The 18876-nt window shown below is 40.5% G+C and overlaps 1 protein-coding gene across 1 annotated transcript in view; it reads left to right on the top strand.

Moving 5' to 3' along the window:
* Positions 1-18436, top strand: part of Spef2 (sperm flagellar 2) — a 164795-nt gene extending 146359 nt beyond the window's left edge. The window contains exons 31-37 of the mRNA XM_051150954.1: positions 226-332; positions 953-1135; positions 6972-7064; positions 10076-10255; positions 13920-14165; positions 14295-14417; positions 18115-18436. Of these exons, the coding sequence (XP_051006911.1) occupies positions 226-332; positions 953-1135; positions 6972-7064; positions 10076-10255; positions 13920-14165; positions 14295-14417; positions 18115-18204 (1022 nt within the window). The 3' untranslated portion in view covers positions 18205-18436. The remainder of the gene's footprint in view (positions 1-225; positions 333-952; positions 1136-6971; positions 7065-10075; positions 10256-13919; positions 14166-14294; positions 14418-18114) is intronic.
* The last annotated feature ends 440 nt before the right edge of the window (positions 18437-18876 follow it).

Raw genomic sequence — 18876 nt, 5'->3', positions numbered from 1 at the left:
AAAGAGGACACCTTACACAGATAACAAGAAGAACAGCAGCAATTTTTTTTATTTTATTATTTTAATTTATTTTATGCTTTTAAAGTAGCTTCTTCCTCTCTAAAGGTAGTGGTGCTAAATATCTAGAAAGTTAATGTATAATATTTCTATTTAGGCAGAATAAGCTGTAAAGCAGTACAGATGGCAATGAGCAAATAAATAAATGCATGTTTCCTTGTGTTGTAGGCATAATAGGAAATAAAGCATTCACTGACATTTTGCTTGACTTGGTGACCTTGAACCTTGGGACAAATAACTTTCCTAGCAGCTGGATGCACCTCACCCAACCTGAAGTAAGCATCTGCTTTGTTTGGGATCTAGAAGCCCTAGTGCCAGCCTTACCTGATCAGTCAGTAGTTCCAGGGTAACTAGCACCCACGCAGTTTGTGGCACTAGTGAGAAATTTATGAAATGTCAATGACTGAATGGACTCTAAAGTAAGCCATATTATCAATGACCTAACATTGAAATGTTTCAGACACTGGGAGATGCAACCTAATTACGACCAGTTTGCAACTACCCTAACAAGTAACAGTAGACAATTTTGAGAGTCCTGGATTTTCATCATAAATGTCCTAGGAAATTAAATTGTTAAGTAGTTACAGCACACTAACCTGTTAGTAAGTTGTGTCCCCGGTTAACACATCAGTTTACTGATGGGAGTAAATTGGATGAGTAACAGTAAACAAAAACCATGAATGTCAAGACAACAAAAAACTAAAAATCCTTCTAGTTATTGGCTGGTGTGGATCTGTTGTTAGAGCAGAAAATGGAGGTAAACCTAAGTCAGAACTTGTTCTGCCAGCCAGTGTGAAATCCCTCTTCATTTGGAACCAAACGCTGAAGGCCTTAGTGGGAGGAGCCTCAAGTTAGTTGCACAAACATTCCAGTGAGATTCTCTGTGTTCTTCCAGTTGCAGGAGATAACGTCTTTATTAACAGTAAACTCAGAGTTCGTGGACTGGAGGAAGTTCCTGATGGTCACAGCCATGCCGTGGCCCATACCCCTGGAGGAGGAGCTCCTGGAAACCCTGCAGAGGTTTAAGGCCATAGATGAGGCACAGACAGGCACCATCACCTTTGAACAGTATAAGCAGGTAGACCAGTAATCCCAGATTACTTTGTCCTAACAGGTACTCAGCTCACTGATGACACATCACATTTCAAGTGACTCTTGTGCTCCTTAGAACCTCATTATGTAGGCAACAAAGACAGAGTCCAAGTCCAGGGCAGAAGTTTGGCTTCCATCCCCAGGGAACACATCGGGAAAATGAAGCCAAAATTCCATGAAGAACTAAGGGTCCTCAATAAAATCACAAAACCTTCATTACACATCTCCTGAGTTCTTAGGCAGTAGTTGTTGTCCATGGACGTATATTAAAACCACATTTGGGGCTTTAAATAATCCACTATTGGGTGCCCTGTACCCCCAAGAATAACAAAGGTAGTGGTGAAGAACAGGGCTACAGGATGTTTCTGAGTTTTTACCCCTTTGGAATGATGGAGTTAGTGGATGGTGGGACTTGTTTTGACAGATTGAGTTTTAAAATATCTATAAATATGCAGGCAGAAATGTCTTCTATGATATAGGAAATCCAGAAGCCATAAAAGTGGATGTTGAAAATATGAATGAATTATGTCACCTAAGAATATTGATAGGTAACCCAGAACACAACACATGCTCATTACACTTGGTGGGTGGAATATATCTCGGTCTTGTTACAGAGACATTCTGGGATTTTAAATAGAAACGCCATATTACAGATGATTGAAGAAATAAGTTTTTCATTAGGAAAAAAAGTGGAGATGATAAATGATAGACAGATAGGCAGACAGATAGATAGATGATAAGTAGATTGATAGATGCATAAATGATAAGTAGGTAATTAGATAGATAGGTAGATAGATAGATAGATAGATAGATATAGATAGACAAATAGATAGACCAAGTCAGATATATAAACATTCAATCCATCTTTGAGAATTTTGAGTGCTATGATTGGCAATGAAGTTCTCTGACAGGGGTGCCTGAATTGCTTGTCTCATCTCTATTAGCGGAATGTGACCTGTTCACCTTTGCATATCTCTAGAGACAAGGAAGGAATCACTGATAAGGCCCTAACTTTGAAGCAGGGTGATGGTCTGTAGGGATTTGTCTCCCATGTATTTCATCACTGAAACTTTACCCAGCTTTGTCTTAGAATTAATAGGTGGCATCCTTTTCCTTGGATAACCCAGGGGTTCCTGTACTCACACATTGTACTAAGTAAAGAAACACTTGAGTTTCTTCCTAATGAGTTTCTTTTAGGCTGACCAGGATGCTAGTTTGCTTACTTGAGCTCTGATGTATGTACTTTTCCAACAGCAAATTAGGAATATTGCCACTTGTAGAAAGAATCTCTTTTGTACTGTATGGATGCATTCCTGTCTTTAAAAAAAAAAAAGCTAATGACCTGTTGCTGAGGCAGGAAATAGGAGGTGGGGCATCCAGCAGATAGAAAGGATTGGGATAGAGCTAGGTGCAGGAGATTTTCCCATGAAGACTTGGAGGAGGAAAGGTGCATGGCACCTGAGCAGAGGTCACCCACCAAGTGGCAGAATGTAGATTAGTATAAGTGGGTTAAGTAATGAGCTAGTCAGATAAGGGTCTAGCTATATGGCCTAGGTATTTGTAAATATATATATTTTGAATCTCATGAGTAATTCATTATTCAAAAGCTTGGAGCCTGGAAGAAACACCACTACTGCAGCAGCCACTGCTTATAATTTGTTATGACGACTTCATTTGAAAATGAAAGCAACAGATTAAAACTTATATAGTGTCCAGATTTTTAAGAAGTGGACATTTGAGCAAAGCTAGCTAAAGTTGTGATTGACACATGGTATCAAATTTAACATCTTTTACAAACAAGAGAATAAATGCTGGGGGCAACATTTCCAAAAATGCTGATCCCAAATTAGGACCATCCTATACCAAAAATGTGAGTTTCTTGCAGAATGCTAGAACAAATGCATTTAGAATATCTCAAGCACTTACATACTCCCTGTCTGTGTACTGGGAATTGCTGTCTCCCTTTACTTCCTACTCACAGATATCCCAGCACACTGAATGTGCACTTGACTTTACTGCATGCCTTTTTCAGATTTCTAACACTTCATGGCACACACACACACACACAGAGAGAGAGAGAGAGAGAGAGAGAGAGAGAGAGAGAGAGAGAGAGAGAGAGAGAGAGAGAGAGAGAGAGACAGAGAGAGACAGAGAGAGACACAGAGAGAGACAGAGACAGAGAGACAGAGAGACAGAGAGAGAGAATGTTCCATGAGGAAAAAAATCAAACCCATTTCTAGAAGAATTTTTTATATACTCTATTGAATATGTCACATTGGATCAGTAAAATAACATAACTGCAGTGCTGAAATCAAGTTTCCTGGGAAGAAAGAGTTGTCTACTGAACTTCCTGTTGGTCTACCTCTCTCCTTTGACAAATTGCAAGTTCACCACAACAGCCACTTAGTAGTGTGCCTATTTCTGCAACTTGTAAACCTAAAGTTGTTCAGGACCTGTTCCGTGGCTAAGTAATGAGCATAAAACCTTATTTGTCTTTTGCCTCTTGGACCTTATTGGTCCTGCTGCCACTATCAAAAACTGTCCTATATACCCAGAATATAGAACTGTATAATACAGAAAGGTGCATATAGAATTAATTATATACTTTTGAAGCATCAACTCATCTTTTAGCTGTGAGAATGCATAGCTACCATGAGCTCAATCATGCAGATGTTCTAGGATGAAAACAAGCACAGTACAACTTCTCTAAGGAAGTACAAACAGTCTAAAATTCTTTGGTCAAGTATTAGTATAGTATTTCTTTGTTTTTAATAGCTGAGTAGTATTCCATTGTGTAAATGTAGGGTTGAGGGACATCTAGGTTGTTTCCAGATTCTGGCAATTACAAATAAAGATGCTATAAACGTAGTTGATTAAATGTCCTTGTTGTATGGTGGAGCATCTTTCACATATATGCCCAGGAGTGGTATAGCTGGGTCTCGAGGTAGAACTATTCCCAATTTTATGAGAAAGTGCCAGATTGATTTCCAAAGTGGTTGTACAAGTCTGCACTCTCACTGGCAGTGGAGGAGTGTTCCCCTTTCCCTACATCCTCACCAGCATGTAGTGTCACTTGAGGTTGTTATCTTAGCCATTCTGCTAGGCATAAGATGGAATCTCAGAGTCATTTTGATGTGCATTTCTCTGATGACTAGGGACGTTGAGCATTTCTTTAAGTTTTTCTCATCCAGTCGACATTCCTCTGTTGAGAATTCTCTGTCTAGTTCTGTACCACATTTTTTAACTTGGATTATTTGGTTCAGTGGTGTTTAATATCATCCAGAGTGAGGTAACCCAGACCCAGAAAGACACATGTGATATATACTCACTTATAGCAGATATTAGCCGAGTAATACGGGATAAACAGTATAACCACACTACAATACACAGACCTAAAGAAACTACATAACAAGGAGGACCCTAAGGAGAATGCTTAATTCTCATTTTAAAAGGCAAATAGAATAGAGTCTGGAAGCAGTTAAAGAGAAGGAAGAGGAAGACAGCCAACCAGAGAGTCCTCTGAAAGACTCCACCCAGAGGGAGATCCAAGCAGCCACACTTCAGGTAGAGCACAGGGAGTCTTATGGAAGAATTGGGAAATAAAGGGATCTACAGGAGCTCACAAGAGACCAATGGAGCCAACAAACCTGGGCAGAGGAGGGGGGTGCTGCAGAGACTGATGCACCAACCAAGGACCATGCATAATGAGGACCTAGACCCTCTGCTCAGATGTAGTAGGTAGGCAGCAGAGTCTCCTTGTGGGCCCCATAATATGGGGAATAGGGACTGCTTCTGATATGGACTCTGGCCCCCACACATTGATCACTTCCACCTGGCAGGGTGGCCTTGCCAGGTCACAGAGGAAGAGGATGCAAGCAGTCCAGATGAGACTTAATAGGCTAAAGTCAGATGTGATGGGAGGAGGTCTCCGCTTTCTGTGGACTAGAGGAGGGAGAGAGAGGACATGAGGGAGGGAGGGTGGTTTCAGGAGGGGCTACAATCAGAATGTAAAGTGGACAAATTAAATTTTTTAAAGTATTACCGTAAAAATGCAAAGAACTTTTTCATGGTTTAAAGAGAAATAACCTATTAATCCGGTGACACAATACAGTTAACTGAGTGTTGCCTCGCAGTCTAAGCATGTTGCATACTTAACCTTCGTATCACAAAAACTTTATTTGAGCTATTTGTATTTTTTGTTGCCATATATTCAAGTTCATCTGCATTTCCTCCACAGAGTAGCTTGCTAATAATATTATCAAGTATTTGTCAGACACGGTAATTTTTTTTTATTTTGGTTAGTTGTGAAAGTGTCTCCTAGTCATTGTAGGAAGAAACCCCATCCTTCGTTTCTGCAGGAAATCCAGGGCTACCATTACGATTACTGAAAGTGCCATAATTCCTGGAAAGAAGAAAAGAAACCATAAAGTGTAGACCTGAGTCAAGTGTGGCAACCTAGTGAATCTTGCTAATAGTCTAAAGGACTAGTTGTCACTCTGGAAGACAACCTATATCCAAAATGTGTGTGTGTGTGTGTGTGTGTGTGTGTGTGTGTGCTGCTTACCAGGTATAAAACTCAAGTTTCTCAACTCAATCATTTATGCATGGTGTTAAATGGCAGACATGAATAACAACCCAAAAGAAATGGAAGAAGTGTCAAGATTGTGCTATAATCATGTCAGGATGGTGCTTAAAGGAAACAGAGAGTAAAGAAGCCTCTCTGTAATTGTGTATTCTAAGCCTGGTATAGAAGTAAATATTGATTTTTATGATTAAAGTGGAATGTAGAAGTTACCTTAGACACAAGACCAAGATCAGACACCGGATCTGAGCAGAAAACTGTGTAGCAACATTGAAGGTCTGAGCAATTCCATAGGGTCTCTCTCTCTCTCTCTCTCTCTCTCTCTCTCTCTCTCTCTCTCTCTCTCTCTCTCTCTCTCTCTCTCTCACACACACACACACACACACACACACACACACACACACACAAAGCTGAAACAAATAAGAGGGAGTCTGGAGACAAAAAGAATTTTAAGTTTACTGGGTGGCTGGTGCATGACAGAGGTCATGTAGCTATATATGGTGATAGAGATGGAAAGAAAGAAAAGATGATAGACACAGTGTCAAGTGGGAAGAGGAAGAAACTTTGACAATATGACCAGGATATGGGAAATTAGAGCTCCTGTTATCAACACAGAGACCCTTCCAAAGTGTAGCTGGTAGGAGCTTAAGCTGCAGTAGTAACTTCCAAGGAACCTTCACACTTCAAACACTGAAACATAGCTAACACCTCTACTGTGTTAGCTTTTGTTGTATAGCATATGCTGGTATAATAGATAGCACAAACACATACTTTACCACATATGAAAAAAATAACAAAAGGGTGACGTTAAAGGAAATGCAAAAAATCTAGTGTTTTCTCCAGAGTCTATGTGTCTACTCTACCTCATATTTCAAAGACCACGGGGTAGGTAGTAGATCAGTATTGTTTTGATGTTTGGCTGTAAGAGGAACTGTTACCATGGCAGGCTACCAAGAAGAGACTTGATACCCTATAAGCATATACAGGGGGAGGAAGTCCTCCTCAGTCACAGTCATAGGGGAGGGGAGTAAGAGGAAAATGGGAGGGAGGGAAGAATGGGAGGATACAAGGGATGGGATAACCATTGAGATGTAATAAGAATAAATTAATAAAATATATTTTAAAAGGGGAACTGTTACATCTATGTACAATATGTTAAGGATTTTAATTATTTTCTTGTGTGTGTGTGTGTGTGTGTGTGTGTGTGTGTGTGTGTGTGTGTGTGTGTGTGTGTGTATAGGCTGGTCTGTGGTTTACAGGAGACGAAGATCTAAAAGTTCCAGAAAATCCCCTCGACCCCTTGCCGTTCAATAGGCAGGAGCATCTTATAGAGGTAATTATCAAGAGTCTTCTTATTGTTATTATTGGGTTTTTTGTGGTGATTATCATTCTGTAACTCAGTCTGGTACCCAGAACATGCAGCAATCCTGAACCAGTTTCAACCTGTCAAGTACTGGAAACATACGTATTCATACCCATGTTAACTATGAATACTTTTTATGCAGTATTTTGCAATGGTTATTTTATTTCTGTGCTTCCACTTGAATTGAAGAATTCCCCCTGATTCTGTCATTGATTTTTAGATCCTTCGTTGTTTTCCCAAAGTCCAAGCTTTAATGCTATTTAAGGGAACCGTTGCTCATAGTGAAATTCTAGGAGAGGAGACAGGCCAAGATCTTCTGTTACCTATGTGATCATTGGAAACTTCCAGGGATTCTCTTGGATTTTTGCTGTTGTTGTTGCTGTTGTTGTTGTTGTTGTTGTTTTCATCTGCCTTTTTCCCAATAATAAAAGTCATCAACATTATCCCAATTCTAAAACTGTGGGATAAAATTATGTCATTTTACAAGTATTTGCTCTACCTACTTCCTTTGATTTTGTTAAACACAGCGAGAGTTACATGCAGTAATACCCATGTCCAGTAGGAGCTTGCTGTTCTGGGAAGAGGATCAATAACAGCATTATAATCTACTGCTATCTCTGAGGCCACAACAGATGAGAAACCTTAACATATGAAAGCTACTGTGACTTCTATATAAATAATTGAACATATGTGTATATTCATATATGCATATATATTCAAGCACAGCCACATTTGGTAATATAGTAGAAAAACGGAATTGTAAATTTAAACCTCACAACAAAGTCTGCAGATCGATGGTTCTGTTTCTAGTTGTCATTCGTTCAAAACTGGAGAACAAAATTGGATATGATACCTTTTTAACATTTAAGTAAGCAATCTCCCTCAGTTGAACTCAGTTTTTAAAATATTTTTATTTTATTTTTAATATTATAATTACATCATTTTCCCCCTCCCATTTCCTTCCTCTAAACCCTCCCACATACCCCTCTTTTATTTCTTTCAAGCTCATGGCCTCTTTTGTTCATTAATTGCATTTATATGTAAATACAAATATGTTCCTAAGTATAACCTACTCAATCTGCATAATATTACCTGTATACATATATTTTTAAGAGCTGACCATCTGACCATTTGGTATTGGATAACCAGTTGGTGTGGTCTTTCCTTGGGTAGGTTGTTTCTCCCACTCTCAGCACTCCTTGCGTGTGTACAGTTCTTTGTTGAAGTTGAAGCTTCATGCTTTTCCTCCTAAGCATTTCTGCAACATGCTAGAAGGAGAAATTGAAGGATGAGCCATGTAGTTACCAACAAGGTCTGAGATATGTGGGTGGCATTGGTTGTTTGTCAATGTTTTTAACATGAAACAGAAGGATAAATTTTATAAATCATTTATTTCTTTGGGACAAACGTGTCACTATGTAGCCCTGGCTGGCCTAGACCTTGATATGTAGATGAGGGTGGCTTCGAACTCAAAGACATCTGCCTGCCTTTTCATCCTGAGTGCTGGGATTCAAGGCATGTGTCACCACCCTTGGATTTCATATATAGCTCTTGGAAGGTGGCTCCCATATGATTTTATGAGCACATCTTGCAGTAATATGGACAGTTTCCCCCGAAGAAAGCTGCTGCCCGAGTTCATGTCACATTCTTAAAACTGTATCAATTTAGGACAGAATTTATAGCTGTTTATCTAGTAGTCAAAAAGGAAATGACTTTAAGAACATAGAAAAGTGTGGCTCCAACCTGCTGATAGAAAATTATATGGAGGAAAAGAGGCAGACTGGAATCTGAGGAAGAGATGTTCATGTAGGCAAAGATGACTGACAGGGTAGGTGGGTGCACACATGTATATATGCTGTGTGCTGTCCACAGGACAGAAAAGATGAGCAGAGTGGTGGGTTCATGCATGCACATGCACACACATGCATGCTTACACACACACACGCACGCACATGCACTCATATGCACACTAGCTCAGGTATTCTTAGTATCAGTCTGAACATCTCGGTGATCATAAAATGCAACCATAGACTATGTGCTGCTCCCAAACTGTGAGGTCCCCACCCACAACACAACTTAGATACTCTGTATTAGGGGCTTGGTTGTTGCTGTTGTTGTTGTTTGTTTGACACATGCCTTGAATCCTAGCACTCAGGATGAAAAGGCAGGCAGATGTCTGTGAGTTCGAAGCCACCCTCGTCTACATTATATATATATACATATATATGTAATGAATATTAGTCTTTTCAGTCCTTATTAGCCTGTCTCATCTTCCTCCTTTATCCCAACTTAAATCCCTTTTCTTCCCAATAAGTCACCTTCTTGCCTTTTATTTTTATGCTCTTGTTGAATAGACGACCACTGACTTTAAACAGGGCTGCCTGCATGAGCATGGGTGGGTGGATACTGACTGGATCGTAGGCAGTTTAGGTAATTATACTACTGAAGAAACTGCCACACATGTCCCATCACCGTTACATGATTAACTGTTAATAAGCCTTTAAGAGAGAGTCAGCCCTCATGAGCCCTTACCCCTTCCTTCTGTGGTGAAATGTTGATGACCCCAATGTTGTGCAGATGGGCACAGCTGCACTGAGTTCAGGAATGTATCAGTGTCACATCCAGCAGACACTGTTCATAGCAAAATTAGTTCCTCAAGAGCTAGTACCTTTTTGCTAACCGCATTTTAAATATTTAAAAGGTCCATTCCTAGTGCATTAAGGTACTCGGTAAGCATTTGTTAAATGACCAAAGCAATGGGTTTGTCTTCATTGTTGTGTCATGTAGCAATTACCACAGAGCTAGTGGCCTGATACAATGCCCACTTGCTGCCTCGTGCTTCTGTAAACCCAAGTATGGCTTACCTGGAGTCTCTGCTAGCCAGTGCCCTTCTGCCTCCTGACTGACACGGTGAACCCAATTTATCTGCAATTACAAATTGTGTGTGTGTGTGTGTGTGTGTGTGTGTGTGTGTGTGTCAGTTCTTCTTTAGGCTGTTTGCTGACTGTGAGAAGGATCCACCTCAGCTTGACTACACTCAGATGCTGCTGTACTTTGCGTGTCACCCGGACACTTTGGAAGGGGTCTACAGGGCCCTCAGTGTGGCTGTGGGAACCCACATCTTCAGGCAGATTGAAACGCCTATGATGACTGCAGAAAAGGTAACTACATGGCACGAACGCAGCAACTCTGGGCTGCGGGCAGAAGTGAGGATGCCAGAGGAATCGAAACTCATCACAGTCAGGACAGAATTTTTCTGGGTCTTCAACACAATGCTTTGCATGTACCCAGTCTCCAGGAAAACTTCCTCAATTGCAGTAAAGTCAGGGAACTCAAATCCCTCCAAATACTTTTGTAGTAAAATTAATATCCGCTCACACAGCCTTTTGGGAGGATTGAAGTTTGCTCTAAAACAGCTGACTAGGCTGGGTTTTGCAACAAGTATTGATCACAAGACAAAAAGGAGGTCAGATGATGGCTGCCCTGTTGAGTGCCACCTGTTTGTTCCCCTGCCCCCGCCCCGACCTGATACCTTTGGCTATCCGTTGACTGCTGTAGCCAGATTATGCCCAATTGGAGTCTAAGTCAAGTTATAACCTGCCTCGTGTCCTCCAGAGTAGCTACACATAGCAAATGCTCAGTGTGTGTGAATAGAGATGAAAAAGAAGAGGGGCCGTGGTGTGCGGAATGGAGTCTCAGCTATAGGAGGAGCAAGGAGGCAAGAAGAGGAACAAATAATTCTGCCCAGGGTGAGAAAGGCCAAATACTGAGAGGCTGCACCAAATCCATTACTGTAGCAACATGCAGCCACTGTGGTGGTGGTACCAAGCCACCCTGATGTCCCTGACTTGTTCACCACCTCACATTAGTGTCCCCATGAGGGAAGGAGCTTCTTTTGAGAGCTGCTCTTGAGAGCTCTTCCAAGCGCAAGGACACTGTTCAGAAACTGACCTATTAGGCAGCAGGGCGCAAAGATCTCTGTGGAGGTTGGGGTCTGTCTGTCCTCGGCCTTCGGGGACTATGCAGACTGAGAATGAACCCTGTGTACTTTAGAACCACAAAAGCAGCCCACCTTCCTCATACCCACCGAATAACATGTTATCTCCAAGTGTGCCCCTCTGTTCCTGAGTTCTTTCCAGCTGTGCTCTGGTTTCCTGGGCAACCTCACCACAGGAGTCTGCAAGAAATGGCACCTCGAGCCCATCTCTATGTACCCTTAAGGCGCTCTGCCAAATCTCTGCCTTTGCCTTCTGACACTGTTACTATGAGACCTGGAGACCCTGTCTTATAGTTTATTCCTCCTTCTGTATCTTCGCTGCCATGTTCTTTTTATTCAATGTGGCTCAGAACTTCTGTGGAAATCCACGGCTTCTTAGGTAATTTTTAAAAAGCCCAAGAGCAAAGGCATTTATCAAGAATGTACTAGTTTTAGTGACTGTAATCCTTAAGTAAGTGAAATTTGGGGGAAATATCTAATTCTGAAACCCCTGTGGTATGAAACTGCAATGTTAGATTTTAGTAAATTGTTAGCTTGCAGCTCCCACTTAGTTGAGGTCTTATTAAACCCTCTAGGCAGCATGTCTGAGACCCTGGGGTCCAAAGCATATGCACTTCTATTCATTATTATATATGATGCTTTACTTCGTAGAACCAACACCATTTTCTGGGTTAGATTAGGCCAGAGCTGAGTGAATAACAGAAACGCTTGGTCTGAAAGATGCACAGGCCTCATTGCAGGGACATACTTACTGACAGGCTTTGAGAGCAGCGTAACATAGTGCTCAGGGGCTCCCCCACCCCCTGTTTAAAGGGCATGGGTCTCTCTGCTTTGATGCCACAGATTAACTATTCTAAAGCACTGGCTTTTCTTGATTACTGTCCCTGTGTTCTCTCTCCAGTGTCTGTTGGAGTTTAACCCTTTTCTTGTGTCTACCTTTTATTCCTCCCCGAACACTAACCCCATCCCTTCCTCCCACCAGTTGGCCATCATGTGTACTCCAAGTCCCAAAGGGCAAAGGCAGCAGGAAGTCAAAAATAAAAACCCCTCTGACCTTAGTAAGTCAGGGACTATTTATCTTAAAATGTTACATATTTAAATTGTTACATTTTATATTTAAAAGTATTTGTTCCATGATGCATGTATGGGATCTTTAAAAAGGAGATGCTTTCCTGATATGGAAATAGTGACAGAAAAATGAGATTTTCCTACGTTTGAAACTGCCTGCTCATCCAACCAACTAGCAACTTGCGCAGCCACAGGCTCTGTCTTTACACTGCTGCCACAGTGTCTGTGCTACATTCTGTGTAAGCATCCACTCATTCCTCACCAACCCAGCAAGAAATTTTATATCCTCTCTACACTTATCTCACTATAAAAAAAAGTTTTACTGACGCAGGAACCTATTGACGTGTAATAAGAAATAATCACCAAGAATCCAAAAGAGACACCTATTTCCTGCTTCATCCCTGTAGCTTTTAATTGTTGTGAGTGGAAAGGAGGTGAAAATGTGTCCTTTAATAAGTGTATAAAGACATGTTTAACCTCTAAATATCAAGCTAATTATAAGGCCCTTTTCAAAATTTACTTAAATTTCCTATTTAGCAAAAGGTATTATCTCCCAGCAAAAGCAAGGTGACCTCCCCAAGCTAAATCGCCTCCACCTCATCTCCTCAGCACTGGTAACCGTCTCTCCGTGGAGACACCTATCTACCACAAGCTTAACTTATTGCCCCCATTCTGCCACATATGACGTGTCACATTTGCTAAGAAAGCACTTAACTGACAATGAGAATTTAATGACATCATTGCTCTCCTAAATTATCAGTTCTCTTTTCCTGTGGTAAAGGAAAAATCAGAATGTAAATCATCTCAGATTTCTGGCAACAAAAACCCCAAACTATTCATTTCTGTGTGGTGAATAAGTAAATATCAATTATTTTATCATTAGAAAGCACATGTGTATGGCCCTATGCATAAAAACTTAATGCAGAAATTATGAAGAACATGGAACTGGTGTTTACACTAAATACAATGTGTTCTTTATTTGATTGCTAGTTGGTCACATAACAAAATGATGGTTCTAGTGTATCTATTACTGTTTGTTGGGATTTTTATGAACTTACTCTATGAATATATTCTTGTTAGGTTGGGTATCCTTCCAAACCATAATTTTTATAACAGAATTGCATCCCATCACAAAATTATAATTTATGTCAGTGTCCCTCCTTTTTGGAATTACAAGTCATTTAATCCCAGCCTGACTTGTGAAGTTGCCATAACCTCAACTAAAGTCAATTTCAAATTGCATTTCTGTCACAGGCAGATAGATGTCAGAAACCAATCACACTGATTTACTTCCCAGTGCCCTAAGGGAGGAATTTTAAGTACCTGGTATCATGAACATGAGGGTGTGCTGAGAGGAATGGCATACACCTCACACTGAGACTTCTGGACACTACAAGCTAAACTGCTCTAGGATATTTTTGGGTTTTTGGCTTTCGTTTTTGTTTTCTTTTGTTGTTTTGAAACAGTGTTTCTCTGTGTGGCCTTCCCGGAGTCACTCTGTAGACCAGACTGGCCTTAAACTCCCACAGATCCGCCTATCTTTTGCCTCCCCGAGTGCTGGGATTCCAGGTATGAGCCACCCAGCTTACTGCAGTAGGATTTTGACACTGATTTTGAATGTACCCAGAGTGCATCTTCTTCTCTAATTTGTTTAATGGATTGTGTGATAATCATTGGCCTTCGCGTACACAGCCCTTATACAGTGAATGCGTTGAAAGTACTTTAGTCTGACTCCATGCTGTCATCATTCAACTTGACAGACCTCCATATCTACTATGAGTCCCATTGAAGAATTTCCTGAATATGAGGAAAATATTGTGAAAGAGGAAAGGGAACTGAAAGAGGAGAAAGATGAGAGAGACCAAAAGGAAGAAGAAATACCCGAAAATGCAAACACTGAAAAGATTTCCATGGAAACACTGCTCAAAGTGTTTGGAGGAGGAAGTGAAGTGTTGGATGCTAATAGATTTGCCAGCTACCTAAAGATAGAGAACATTTATGCAGAGGTTGGTTTGACTGCTTACATGAAACTGCTTCAAAACTTATGGTCAGTTACTTTACTATATGAATCCACTTTAAAATTACTTCCAGACTGCAAAGTGAATTAATTTTACTTTTGTTCTTCTTCTTTAAAGAACTTCATAAAGACTTTCCAGGACCTGGGTGCCAAGAACCTGGAGCCGGTTGAAGTTAGCATCCTTTTGAAACATCCTTACATTCAAGACCTGATTGCAAATTATTTAGACTATAAAATCCCTGTGAGTATGAGTCAGAATTATCCTAATATGATTTGTTCCGTACAAGGGCATGCTTGGCATTCCTGCTGTGAGCTACTGAAGAAGGAGAACAAGCTGGACTTGCCCAGAGAGGCCGGCCTGCAGTGCCCAAGAGTAGCACACTGACTGACGCATAGTTGGGGAAATGCCCAGGATTCTAGATTTACATTCTTAGTACCTGGTGCTACCTTGGGTCTAGAGCAGAGGGATGTGGGGTAGGCTATAGGTAAAGCTCATTATATGCCTATCAGGGATATGAATTGTTCTAGCTTGATATGATGCTTCTCTACAATAGAAAAGTGGAAAGACTAGAACTTCTCCTCCTTAAAAAAAAATAACTAGCCAAGACTATAGTCTCCATCTAAGTGCTAGTGTAATCACCATTGTCAAATCATGGTACGGATTCTCAATGTGGTACATATGAGAGTGTATTAGTTTGCTTTCAATTGCCGATAAAGCACCCTGATCAAAAGAAACTTGGAGAGGAAAGGGTTTATTTGTTGTAGAGATAACAGTCTGTCATAAGAGGAAGCCATGGGAAGAACTCAAGGCAGGAAACTGAAGGCAGGAACTTAATAAACGCTTACTGGTTTGTTCCTTGTGGCTCACCTGGCTTGACCTTTCATCTAGCCCAGGCACCTCGTTGTCTGGTCTATCAAGTGGGGATAATAATTATATCTGTGCAAAATGATTTGGTAAAGATTAATGGACAACATGCACAGAAAACATGTGTAATGGGTGCTATGAAGTCTGTTCAACACTTAGATCCCACCATTGAGTTCAGTAGCATAAGCTCCCATGAGGGAGAGAGAAATGAGTATCAAACTCAATTGATCCCCCCCCCATTGAGAAATTTACTTGTGTTTACAATATAATTTTCACATGTAAGAATTGCAAAGGAATGGCATAATACAAGTAAACCAAGTACAAAGCTATGGATATTCAACCCATGACTTGCATGTATTAGAAACACAGAGGGAATAAACTACACAGAAAGTAGAGGTGATTGGGTTTTGGGAGGCAGAGGGAGAAAAGTCTGCATGCATTTTCCTGTTGGGACAGAGAAATGGAGTCACCCTAGGTGGGTGGCAGGCCTGGGACAAGGTCTACACAAAGGGCTATGTGGAAGAGCAGAACCCAACCCCTTGGAAGGCTGTCTGGAAAGGCTGTAGGGTGAGTCCACTGGATTTATGAGCTCAATTAAAACTGAAAAGAGTGAAAGTGGAATTTCAAATTGAATTTTAAAAGGCAGTTGAGGAATCAATAGGCTTTTGAGAATGGGAGCATGTTATTCTATTAATATTTTCATCTCTGAACGCTTTATATCAGCTAACCATATCACGTTAGTATGTCATTTAAAAAATAATAACAGGAGTCCAACAGCTGTTCGTTTAGACACATCTCACCCTACATGACTTATTCCACATATAAGAAAGGTCTAATTTGAACCAGTAAAATAATTACTAAATCTCTTAAAATTATGTATAAGAGAATTAATTTTCTATTACCCAGAATAAGTAAGAACATAAAATGACAGCCCAATTATTTCCTCCCTTAACGGGAAGGAAACCTTCTAGTAAGCATGGGCAGCTCAACAGCCCTTTACGCTGGCCAGGGACGGTTCTGTTCAGGTTCCTGCCTCTGAGGAGCTGCGATGAGCAGCTGTAAGAGTCAGCCTCTGAGGAGCTGCAAGCTCCCCAGGGAGACCAGAGGCTATGAAATCCTCTCAGTGCTACGTTTTTCCCGCTTATGAAAGGGTTTCTTTCCCACAGGGTAGTGTCTAGTGACAGTAACACTGTGAGATTTGTTTGAACTGGAGGACGGAAGCTGGGTGGCTCCCAGAAAAAGAGGATGTCAGAACAGGGACGATGTAATACTGCCGGTCCAGACCCCAAAGCCTGACTTTCCCAGCTCCTCCTTATGCGGGAGTGCAGCAGGATGTCAAAGGTCCCAAGCCACCATCCACTGCGTGCTTGAGAGTCTTGACACCTTGGTCATCAAACCCTCTTCTGTGCATTCCTAGAACCTTCTTGTGTCCTCAGTTCACTTTCTTTCTGGGAACCACTCCTCCCAGCCATCCTGCAGTTAACCTAATGCCTTTATCACTTAACACACTAGAAGATAGCTAACTTCTGCGTTAGACAGTAAGCTCTTAGTGAGTTAACCCACTGGCCGAATGCTTCTTTATAAGTGTGAGTCAGATCCTTAACATCTTGGTTCCTGTACTCTTCATATCTCTTGCCTGTTGCTGACCTCAATAATCAAGAGACAGGCTGAGAAACTATTTGGCTTTCGCCATAAGACTGTATCAACAAGAGTTGTGCCAATGACCTGAAAAGCCAAAACAGGTATTTGAGATCTCAAGGGGGATCTCTCTTCACTAGGACTTCCATTATAATTTTTGCTAAACAAAAAGGAAGAAGGTAAAGAGGGGAGAGAGGGAACAAAGGAGAAAGGAAGGAAGGAAGGAAGGTAGGAAGGAAGGAAGCATAAAGAAAATAAATACTGCACATAAAGGGTTCACATTTGTACTGTTACTTTTGCTCCAGATGTCCATACACAAGTAAATAGATAACATTTTTTAAATGAACCTTAACCACAGTGATGTTATTTAAGATCGTTCAAGATAAGTAGAAAAAAAGCTAGAGTGTGGTTTCTCGAGGGTAAGAAGTTGTTTGCTCTTGTAAACAATGGGAAGATCGAGGTTGCCGCTTGAGAGTTCTGTGTTTACAAGGTCTACTTTACAAGCCACAGAATTTAAAAATATGTACTTGAAAAAAAAATGGGTTCTATGTAATGGCAACACCTCTCCTTAGTTTTACTCCTGTTTTCAAGGTGGACTAGCTCTGTGCTTACGAGAGTAATTTCTACAATCTTGGAAGCACGTGCTGCTGGGAAACTTGTGGTACAATCTCAGTGCCCTGTGTTCCGCAACTGTAACACTGAGATAAGTGTCAGACCTTCCCCAGGGGCCGTCTGTACGGATGAAATGAGTTAACATGCACAGAGTGCTGAAGTCAGTTCCCAGCAGACAGAAAACAGATCCGGCTGCTGATACTGATGTGGGATACAGAAGTATCAGAACCCAAGAAGCAATCACAGTTTAAATGCCAGCTGGGAAGTGACAGGTGGATGAAGAGAAAAAAATACGTGATTTAAGACATTACATCTCTATAACATTACTACCTCTGGTAAAAAAAAAAATGAAGAAGTGGGACATATATAAGTTTACATTTATTTTGAAGAAAATCTGTTATTTAAGATGCGAAATTTCTATAAAGATGTAGAAATTGCAAAGTTCCAGGAAAAAATCTACTGCTCAAAATTTTCTACATTTAAACTTCTACATGGATGTGATTAATTTGGCATTATAATTTTTCTTTAATAAAGTGTGAATAGCATCTTATTCATTTACAGGAAAACAATCTTGTGGTTTACACATTATATGACAGAGTTAAGTAATTGCTTTTATAAATATTACTTAACATGACAACTCCATTACAGAATTAGAAAGGAAAATGTCTAAAACCTTTAGATATTATTCCAGGGATATAACTGGTGGCTTCAAAATGAAATGCGCACTAAATGGGAAACATTTTTTTCAGTGGAAACAAAAGAAAGGAGTAAACCATAAATTATTTATTGTCTTTGTATGTTCTCTATGATTTTTCTCTCCTAGGACATTAAAATGATTCTTCAAAGGAGTGAGCATGCCCAGGGAAGTGATGGAGAAAGGTCACCCTCAAGACTTACAGAGGAAAAGAAATGAAGGCTATGTTTTTTATAATGCTGAATAAATCTTCATAATGTTATTGACCACTGCATTTGTTATATGTGTCAGAATTATAAGTGAAGGTGGGATTCCTTCTCATCAGATAAGCTCTGAAAGTGAAACCTTCTCAAGTCAGAGAACATTTTAATCAGAAACCTTTAGAGAGAGAGAGAGGGAGAGACAAAGACAGAGACAGAGACACAGAGAGAAACACAGAGAGATCTCACAGATATAAAGATGAATTTCTAAGTGTTCCTGAAAACAGAAATTACCAGAACAATAAGCTCAAGGTCAATGCACTTACGAACCATGAAGACTCCCTAGGGGGACTACATTGAAAATCCCTCCGTATCAGATCAGAACTTTTCTTCCACCTTACAGTTCTTGCTTCATATATTGTAAAACCTGAATGAGTGGCCAAGAAGAAAGGAGCATTGTTGAGTTTCTAGACCAGTCATACTTTTTACTATTTGTACTTATTTACACCAGAATACAAAATTCTCTTCATAGACAGCTGTGCTGTCTATTTATGTGATTAGCCAGAAACCAAATTCAATGATAGTCATCTCAAGAAAATGCCATTAAAAAATGGGTGGTGATGCTCCTGAGTGGCTGAGTTTCTGTGGTGCTGTTCTTGCTGAGGATCCCTTCATAGGTCCTACTCTTCTC

This window comes from Acomys russatus, chromosome 9 (assembly GCF_903995435.1).
Source record: "Acomys russatus chromosome 9, mAcoRus1.1, whole genome shotgun sequence".
Lineage (NCBI taxonomy): Eukaryota > Metazoa > Chordata > Mammalia > Rodentia > Muridae > Acomys > Acomys russatus.
The sequence above is the reverse complement of the archived record's forward strand: the minus strand, read 5'-3'. Positions and strand labels throughout refer to the sequence as shown.